The 10,304-nt window shown below is 31.2% G+C and overlaps 1 protein-coding gene across 1 annotated transcript; it reads right to left on the bottom strand.

Annotated features, from left to right (window-relative positions):
* Window positions 1–5,195: 5,195 nt before the first annotated feature.
* Window positions 5,196–9,975, bottom strand: LOC129908950 (uncharacterized). Its single transcript, XM_055985803.1, has 4 exons — window positions 9,385–9,975; window positions 8,963–9,326; window positions 8,597–8,906; window positions 5,196–6,649 (listed from the first exon to the last, which is right to left on the bottom strand). The coding sequence occupies exons 1-4, from the start codon at window positions 9,506–9,508 to the stop codon at window positions 5,378–5,380; spliced, it is 2,070 nt and encodes a 689-aa protein (XP_055841778.1). The 5' UTR covers window positions 9,509–9,975; the 3' UTR covers window positions 5,196–5,377.
* Window positions 9,976–10,304: the final 329 nt, after the last annotated feature.

Here is a 10,304-nt window from a genome sequence, read left to right as displayed (position 1 = left end):
ATCTTAGTTTTGTAATTGGGTAATACTTTATATCGTAAACTTTAGTCTTATAAGTATTAGTGTGTAATGTTAAATTTAAGTAGTATAAATAATGTAGAATAAGTTAAGAAATGGTACAGTCAACCTTATACACCAATAGAGGAACCTCTGGCCGACTACACAGGGAGAAACAAATATCGATACAAAAATAAATGTAAGAACTAATTCAAACAAAGTAATTAATCTTTTTTATTATTCTTTTTCAGGAAGTGGGCCTTAGTTGCCTCGAACTTAACTGGCCACCAGTGTGCCAAAAAGCTGGACAGTAGGGAAGAATTAGGGAATTAGGGAAATTGTTGAATAAGGGAGAGGAACCCATTTGTCGGGTTCATATCCCCTGCCTTTACGGCAAACCTCTCAATTTTACCTTCGTTACGTATGAAAGATTACGTAACAACAGTCTATTTCTTAAAAAAAATATTTGAGTTAAAATTGAAGAGGAAATTGGAAAAATTTACTATTTGAACAAATTTTTGAAAACTCCAAGATAAGTGTTCCCTTCCATCGTCACGTACAGATCATCTTGGCGTCACGTGCAGACAATTCTGCTTAATTTCTATAGACTTTGCATAGGAACACGCCCGTACTGAAAAATTGTGCCAAACGGCATTACTTTTATTCAAACTAATGAATGACTTCGTCACTATTGATAGAGAAAGGACTCTTACTCCCTTCGCCAGGGTGAGTGAAATTTTACTCGTGTCGAGTGTAAAATTCGCAACGAACATTTCCACCCCTTGGTGCTTAGTGTGTTTTATTTATTTATTATATTTTTTTTTTTTCATTAAGAAAATGCATTTTATTGTAGTTAGTTACAAGGGAACAAATGTAAGAACTGTGTAACGAGGGGAGACTTTTTGAGTATGACTCAAAAGTCGGTACTCAATTTAGTCATACTTACATATAGGTATCAGTAATAAGAACAAACAAAAAAACAATATTATTTTTATTTTGAATTTCTGATCCTGCGTGATACAAAAAACAAGCGAAATCGTCTCAAAAAATACGTTTTCTGTTGTTGTAAAATTTACATAAAAATATTACATTGCAGTTGGTGCGGTGGTGCAATGATGTTAAATTGCTAACGTTTCTTCTGTCACGCTACTGCACACACATTTCTTTGTTGTATGGATGGATATGCATGATAAATATCGAATAAGGGTGTACGTATAGTATTTTTGTACATTTATCGCGAAAGGACTATTGCAATTGAGGTCATGGTCTTGTGGGTGGGCATGTTAACTGTTGTAATATTCAACACGAACATACAACATTGTTCTGCATTTTTTTTTTTAAACAAAGAACTTTTAATAATTACGCTTCAGTAACATTTAAAAGCAGGTACGTATGAAAGTAATAGGAAGGTAGGTAGGTATTTTAATTTAATTTTTAATGTATTTTTTATTGATTTTGAAAGTTATAAGGCAACTACACCTGGAGGTGGATGAATAAACTTGGAAAATAGAATTAATGAAGGGTAGTATTAATTGCGTTTTTGAGTTTAATTTTTCAAAAGGAAGGTAGTTACATTGATGTACTTTTGTATGGAAATTTTTAATGTTTGAAAACGCGAAGGCCTACTTAATTCATATGTTGAACAACTTGGACAATTTAGCGAAAGTGGATAGATTTTCATTATCTTGTTCGTTGTTCCTATATTTTGTTGATGTATTTTCATTTTGTCATTTGTTTTTAGCAAATCTTGATTTCATGAATATTTTTAATTCCTTAGTGACTTAGAGAGGGTTTATAATATTGAATAACTTACCGGACAGAACAAATGACTTGTCAGATATGACAATATCAAATTGGTTTGAAAACCATCCGAAAAAAATAAATCTTGAAATATATTTGTATAGGACGGTAGAGAGGGTCACTGAGAGCTTAAAACCGGTTTTTTAGGAAAATCAAGCTTGAGCCAAAGCCGCCATCTTGGATTTAAGGAAAAACAAGTTTTAGTTAATAACTCGGCCATTTTTGATTTTTGGTAAAAATAATTATTTTGAGGCAAAATTTGTAGAACATTTTATTTTCTACAACTTTTATTTAAATACATTTTTCGAGTTCATCTGAAAATACTAGGTATTCCCTTATGGGAGAAGGGGATACATTTGACATTGAGTTTTTAAAGGTCTGTATTTTCGAAAACTGTTAATATTTTGCAATGTTTTATTTTTTATTTGATTTATTCACTATTCAAGATTGTACTAACAGTAAATTTTTTTGTTTTACAAAATTTCAACATTTAAAAAAATAATGTTTTCTAAAAAAAGTCATTTTGTCAAAAGTTCCCCAGGACCGGGGCACATTAGACTTTAAAAGGGGTACATTTGACAATGGTGGATTAAACCCCACATTGCATTATATTTTTAAAACTATCACCGGATCTTGCTCGTCTATTGTTTGATTAGAAAAAAAAATAAATTTTTGGTTTTAAACAATCTACTAAACAATATTACGAAATACATAAATCAAAAAATTCATTTTCTAAAATGAAGAAGAAAAAACATAAAATATTTCAAAAAATTAAATATTTAAATCTTATTCAAAATTAGATAGATAGATAAATAGATAGATAGATAAGTTCTTTATTTTTTCAATTTTCTTATAAGTACAGTATTTCATAAAAAAAGATATACAAAGCATGGCTTTATAAGCCGTCTGCCGGAAAAAAAACTAATTAAATAAAAAATACAATATTTTTTAATTTATTCAAAATTAATCGATGTCGATTTATTTTTAAATAATTTATTTAATATATATTTCCCCAAAATCAACGTAAAACTGTGCTCACATTGCAAAAGTCAAAGGTGCCCCGAAGGAGCCTCATAACTGTTTTTCTTTTTTTATTAATTAATACTATTTTTTACAAAGCTGGTTTTAATTTACTATACTTTAAGTGATTAAAAAAAACTTTTTTATTAGGTTCAAAAATCGTGGTCAAAAATTAGATCAGAAATACAGAAAACACGAAAACACGTGGCACTCCGCGAAAAGTTAATGAAAGACTGCGAAATTTCACAAAATTTCTTTAAATCAAACTAAGCTTCTTTCTTCATCCAAACTATTCTTTATTAAGGGCCCGATCATACCGAAAAACGCAAAGTCAAAAGTGCCCCGGTGTCAGCTTAAACGTCTTAAACTTTATACCCTCTTTGATTATAGATTTTAAGGTAAACGCAATATGGGAGCATTTTTATATGTTTTTGATGGTGATAAATCTAGCTGCGATGTAAATTTTTGCGAATTCCTAGAAAGGTAATATTTTAAAATCAATAAGTGTTATATTAAATAAAATAAGAATATATTCTAACTTATGTCTTACTAAAGAATACAGTTTTAAAATTTTTCAAATCGGTGCAGTTTTTTTTTTTTCATTTGAATAGTTTTGCCGATTGCCCATAGAAATTCCCATTTTAAAAGTGGCAACCCCATGTTTTCATTTTCAGTATTAATTTGTCTTTCGTTTGACAGTTGACACCAATTTTTTACTTTTAACCTTATGAGCTAAGTAACTCGATGGTCGCCTCTCCGAATTTTAGGAAAAGTTTAAAATTTGTTCAAAACAATAAAATCTAAAAGAAATTACTTGGAAGACCCATTTCTCTTACGAGGTGTATCTCCATCAACCGCTAAAGGTTTAAATACGTTAAAAATCTTTTCATAATTTCGTTCAAGTGTTTGTTTTGTATTTCACTTTTAAACTGGACTATATAGAATTGCAAAGTTTGATTTATCATTGTAAAGTGTTTTCATTGTACTTTTCGTAGAACCGGAATAGAGGCTCAAATGACTTTAATTAATTATCATTATATATTTAATCTCATTAATGTTAAGCACTTCCACCTGCTTTTGTACATACATAAGTGTAAGATACCCCATTTACTCTGGTTTCGAAGATCGGTTTTTCGAGGTAAAAGTATTGCAATACTTAGGGGAAGTACCAAGTACTACTTTTAACCCATAAAAATGATTCACTAAAACGTGTTTATGACTGGTACTTTTACACTTCTAGTAAATAGAAAATAAAAAACTCTTAAAACAACATTTTTGATGTATTCTTTTCATTTACGTACAAAATTCTATGTCATAATAATTGTGATTCACAAATATTTAATAACATTATATCTAATTTCCACTTGTCACATTGATAAATAATAATAATTGATAGCTTTTCACAACTAATCTTCTTCTTCTTCCTTTTTTTTTTTCTCGGCGCTGTTATGATCTCGATGTCGAGGGGATCATAACCTTCCCACGTTACTGCTTCACACTAGTGATCCGCCTGTGGGGTTCGCCGGGTTGACCTCAGAAATCGGCGGCAAGCCTCCCGGTTTTGTATTGTTCCGTTTCTGAGGCCAACTGAATGCTGGTGTTTTTGCATTTGCTTGTACCAGGAGTTTTTAGGCCTACCTTTCTTTTTATTTCGTGTTGGAACGTTATATGATATTGCTTTTTTGACGGGGTTCTCAGGATCTCTCCTTTGAACATGGCAATACCAACTGAGTCGGTCGTGTTCAATTTTTTGGGAGATGGTATTTTTAACATGAAGGCTTCCTCGGATCTTCGTACTTCTAATTCTATCAAGCTTTGTTACTCCTGCTGTCATGCGAAGCATCTTCATCTCAGCTGCCGTTAACTTACTCTCATACTTTTTGTACATTGTCCAACATTGTGAACCGTATGTGATTGCTGGACGCACAACTGCGGTGTAGAGCCTTCCTTTCAGCTTAGGGGGCATTTTTCGATCACAGAAGATAGCAGAATTTTCCCGCCACTTCATCCACCCTACGCTTACGCGATGATTGATATCGTCATCACAAGTACCTTCGTTATTTATCATAGACCCCAGATATTTAAACTTTTCACACTTGGGAAGCACTACACCATTCAAATAAATGTCAGGAATAGGCCTGTGTGGATCAGAAAATGGGCAGCATAGGTATTCTGTCTTTTTCGCGCTTATGCGGTACCCACTACCTTCTAGAACATCCACCCATACATCAAGTGCTCGTTGCAGGGATATCGGGTCTTCACTTATGATGGCTCCATCGTCAGCAAAGAATAACTGATGCACTTTTGGGTCCGTCACTTTGCCTTGAAGCAGGTAATCAAGAACGGTAATAAAGAGCAGAGGACTCACAACTAATCTAGTACATATTAATGTTCAACTTCAATAGAAATTAACTATTTGCTATCAGATATGGTTTGCAGAAATATACTTAGAAAAGGAACAAATATAAATAAAATCAAGTATAAATTCAAATAAAAACAAAAACTTATCTGATAACAACAGCGCCACTATGTTCTTGACTTAATTCAATTACTTTAACATACTTTAATGTTTTGAAATGGATTTAGTAGTAGCAGTTTTTGTTGTATTTTTCTTAGAATTAACATTTTTATCACAAATACAATACTTTTTAGCGTCTGCATCTTCTATACACGCAGATCCGTCTTTGTACGAATCCAAACGACTTACACTATCAATTATTTCGTAGATTTTTAAAGTTTTTGAAAAAGTTACACTCGCCTCAAACTTCCCTTTTTGAGCAGTAAATCGTATTCGATAATGTTCCAAGGTGTTATTTCCGTTAGTTAAATCAGTGTCAAAATCATATCTCTTTCGAGCTGTTTCGACAGATTTAAGTTTGAGATTTTCACAGCGAGGGAAGAATTTTCCTTTTTCCAGATACGAGTTCAAATGCTTTAAAACAGCACTGATACCATCTTTTATAACTTTGCTCTTCTTATTTACATCTTCGAATGGAATACAAGTACACCAATGTTCATCGATTGCAATATCTTTGCACGATCGTTGAGCCGGAACCGGATAGAATAAACTCTGGCAGTTTGAGCAGTCTGCTGCTTGGGGAAGTTTTGGTGTTCGTCCTGATAATTCTATAATGTGTTTTAACGTCATATGAAGATCGTAGGGATTTGTCAATCGATGTTTATTCAACTTAAGACCTTCGGCAAGCTTTGGATACTTTGCTCGAAACGAAAATGGAAGCCAAATAAATATAAATGGCAGACGTTCCTCGAGAAATCCCTGCCTAAGACTTCTCAACGGTCCAAATCTCATTCCATGATCGCTGAATAGAATCACTATTGATTCATCTAAAATACCATTACTTGACAATTCATCAATATACTTGACAATTCGGCTGTCCATGCTGGAAGCGTCATTAAATGAATTATGACTAAAAGTATTGGTCCAAAAAAGACCAAAATAAGGTTCATTTTTGTATCTTGTTGCCAATTCGATAGCTGAATCATAAATATATTCAGCAGAATGACGAAGTCCTACACAAAAGGACATTCCTGATTGTTTCTTTTTTGGCAGTGTCTTCTCAATTGCAAGCATAAATGGCCGTTGGTAATAATCCACAGGGATTTTGTTGAAACCTTTCTTATTGAAATTGAAAGTGCTCATCCAGGTTTCATCCTCGGCGTAACTGGTAACATATCCGATATTTTGAAAGAAATTCCAAATCATGGGGCAATTGCTTAAGCCATCTTTGGTTTTTGGATTGCATTTAGAATAAGCATTTGAGTTGTTATATCCGGTGAGAAATGCCATCAAATTTGGGAAAGTGTTGTCATCGACCTAATGATTAAAAGGGAAAGACATTACTATTTTTATCTGTAATTCTTTTTTATTTAATTGAAATGACTACGATTCGAAACTATTTTATCCGATGGATGTTTTTAAAGCAATTAAACAGTATTTTTTAAGCGATAAGTGAATATGCTTTTGAGTTCAACGCTACGAATAATATGGTTTTAATGATGTGGTGCATAGTTTGATAGTTTTAAAAACAATTTCGAATCTTGTATAAGAGCCCGTATGGATGGCAATTCAACTCAGAATTGAGTTGTCCCTAACCTCTAATCTAAACTCTTGCTTTACTTGTTTTTAGGAAAACCAAGCAAGATTGTCCAAAAGAAATAATTTTGCTGCTTTAATATATTTTCGGAAGTCAAAATATTGTAGAGATAACCCAACTTACTTGAGTTATCATCCATAATAGGTCCGTTAACTTCACTTTTATATTTAATTAACTATACTAATCATTTTTGAGTAAAGTAAAATTACTAACTTTTATAAAATGTGAAGCTATTTTATTTTTTTATGGGATTTTAAATATGAGGTTTTCGGTGTCTCACTTTTCTATATTTTGAAGGTGTTTGGGACCTTATTGACAAAAAAGAAATTAAAATAAATAAGAATAAAATCGTATCTCCTTCGTTTACAAGAAGTAAACGAAAGTAGTTGTAACTTGTTACAACCTATCCCGGAAAATTTTACCAACAAGAATAAAATCACAAAAACGAAAATTCACACTTTCCTCACAACAGCCAAAAATTTATATCTGAAATGTTTTTCTTCTCTATTAAGAGAAAGACCAAAAATACAAAAAAGAGGAAAAAAGTGTTTTCTTGGCACCGACTAGCCTGAGAACTTTATTGCTTATAATCTAATTTAAAATGAACCAAAAGCAATGTAAAAGACGAACATTTTTTTCTTTAACGGAATTTTCGATTCTAAGAGGTTCAGTGTTTCTTTAAGCTCTGTTACTTCTTACCCCTGTACCCCTATAACTTCTAATTCCAATCTTCCCTACTCAAAAATATTCATCTTTAAGGATTATAAACTTTTTCAGAGTGGTCGTTTCGTCCCCATCCCTTGCATATTCCGGTTTAAAAAAATAGTCAATAAAAAAAGCACGTATACGCCACAGTGCATATAGAAGATAACGCGCAGAAAATGCAAGTTACAACTTTGGCCTGGTAGCATCCACTCTAAATCCAAATTACATAAATATTTGCATTCAATAACTGAACAAAATTTGTACCTTCTTATTGTCAATTTGAATTTTTTTTTTGAAAAATCAAATTTTTGAAAACTTGACATTGAATTTTTTTTAAGATTTTGGTTTTAAGTATTGATCAATAATAGCTACAAAATGACATACCAATTTTATTTTAAAATTTTTTTTTTCAAAAAATTATTTTTAAAAATTTAGTTTCAAAAAAAAACGATTTTGAAAATATTTTTCTAAAAGTGCATCTTAATAACAAAAATTAAACTGCATACATATTTATAAGAATTATAAGACCAAAGACAAATTGTCGATGGTAAATCTTTCAATGTAAATCCCAACATATTGACACACTCACACCCATGAAGTTGGTCTCAAGTTATAAAATTTTTGCTCACTCTAAGTATTAACACATGGTTTTTTTTATAGTAGATTTGCATTTCATATACGAATCCGAAAACATTCCACGAAAATCACTGATATAAAAAACGCATCGAAAACAATATAAATTCAACAAGGTTACTGGATAACTTAACCACAACTACAAATTTTTCCGGAAGCTGTCTAAAACAAACAAAAAAGTATTGCTTATCTGAGCTGCGCACCAAATCATTTTTTTACTATTTACAGTCCAAAAATTATTATCAAAACTGTATAAAGCTATAAATTTTGGCAGTTATATTAAAAAAAAAACATATTAAATTCCATGTGAAATAATGAATGAAAAATACCTTATTGTAACCTTTTAATTCAAACCATCCATCATGAATTAGACGACTCGTTGTTTCCGGCATAACTCTTCGCAAATTAAATTTCGATATGCTATCAATTCCCAACATTAATACACTAACAGGCCGATTAGGAAAGGTTCCATTTCGAAAAGACTGCAGTCTTTTACGAATCTCTGGCTTTTCACCAACTAAATAAAATGCATCTTGTTGTATCGTCTTATTTCTCTTTGCATCTTCACATTTAACAATTAAACTATCAACATCACTCGGTATTACATCACCATCTTTGAATGTAACACAACTTTTTAACCTGTTAAAGAAATAATCATGAAAAAATCCTTTCAAACAATTCGATAAAATTCGTACTTGAAATCCTTATCAACACGATTACCAGAACCAGAGCGTATTATCGACTGATAACAGCAATTAATATTAGTTGCATTTAGTTTATGTTTAGCGATTTCGTCAATATGTAAATTATAAGTCCGAAGGTTCATATCGAATATAACTTTGGTCAATGGCAATTCATTTGAGCATGATGAATATTTTTTCTTCTTTAATATCTTCATGGCATCCGGTGTGAAAGGATCAACTTCAGGAATACGGCAGTGTTTGTTGTATACAAGGAAGCCAGCAGGAGGCAGGTCGGGATTTGTTGTTGAATTGAGATCATTTTGAGTTGAATTTCGAGGTGTGCTGATGGTTGTGGTTTCATTTGTTATCAATATTTCTATTGAAAAAGAATTTTATTTTTGGAATAAAGATGTTTAAGTAATTTTATGGTTTACCATCTCTAAGAGTTAAAGAAGACTGAAATATGTAAAAGCTATTTTCAAGAACTAGCAGGACACAAAATAAAAACGCGACAGTTTTCAAAATAATCGGAATTGTATTTTTTGAATTTTTCTGCATGATACAGATTGGTTGAAGTTTTTAAGTTTGTTTTGATTAGTTTTTTGTATCTATCTCTTTTATAAAACCACACGAAACAACAGTTCACAATCGATTGCAATAAGGTTTCATATCACAGTTTTTCAAACTACTCGTTGCATTTAAGGTTGTCGCACTAAATTTGAAGTGCTTTATAAAACTTTTTGTTATTAATTACTATCTAATATTATTGTATCTTATCTTCCACATTATTTATATCGGTTTTATTTACAAAACAATCGAGTAGAATTTCCTTTTTGTAACGAAAATTATTTTAAAATTTATCTCAAATTTCCTTAGACGAAAGTAAACATTGCGAGGATTATAACGAACTTAATGAACACATGGTTAGATTTCGATTTCACACAACAAAATAATTGTCAAACCTAACTAAAAGTTGTTGTTACCCCATTTCCATATCAAAATAACCGAAAATTTATTATTTATATCTACTAATATTTTGAATGTTTTGGTGAATTTTTTTTTTTTATGCTTTCATATCTTATCTGTACAAGTTAATATTAAATGAATCAGAATTATTTAATTAACTATAGAATTTTGAATGAATGAATGATATTAACTTGGAAATTTCCGCTATTGAAATACTGTTGTTTAATTAATTAATCATTTTTTTTATTCTTCTTAATCTAACTCCTGACTAAAATATACTAAACACTCGAAGCAAGATAGGAAACATAATTGTACGAGGTTTGATATAGAGATTTACATCCCCAATCGAAGAAATAGGTACTAGTTTTTTTTTTAAGTGTGAACTACA

This window comes from Episyrphus balteatus, chromosome 2, assembly GCF_945859705.1.
Source record: "Episyrphus balteatus chromosome 2, idEpiBalt1.1, whole genome shotgun sequence".
Taxonomy (NCBI): domain Eukaryota; kingdom Metazoa; phylum Arthropoda; class Insecta; order Diptera; family Syrphidae; genus Episyrphus; species Episyrphus balteatus.
Note: the sequence above shows the minus strand (reverse complement) of the source record. Positions and strands in the feature narration are given on the sequence as shown.

Bases quoted from the DNA above. Each gene is read 5' to 3' on its own strand.
- LOC129908950 (XM_055985803.1), bottom strand. From the start codon at position 9,508: ATGCAGAAAAATTCAAAAAATACAATTCCGATTATTTTGAAAACTGTC. The intron at 9,327-9,384 runs GTAAACCATAAA...CTTTTTCAATAG, and splicing joins TTCTTTAACTCTTAGAGATG to AAATATTGATAACAAATGAA. The intron at 8,907-8,962 runs GTACGAATTTTA...TTTCTTTAACAG, and splicing joins CGTGTTGATAAGGATTTCAA to GTTAAAAAGTTGTGTTACAT.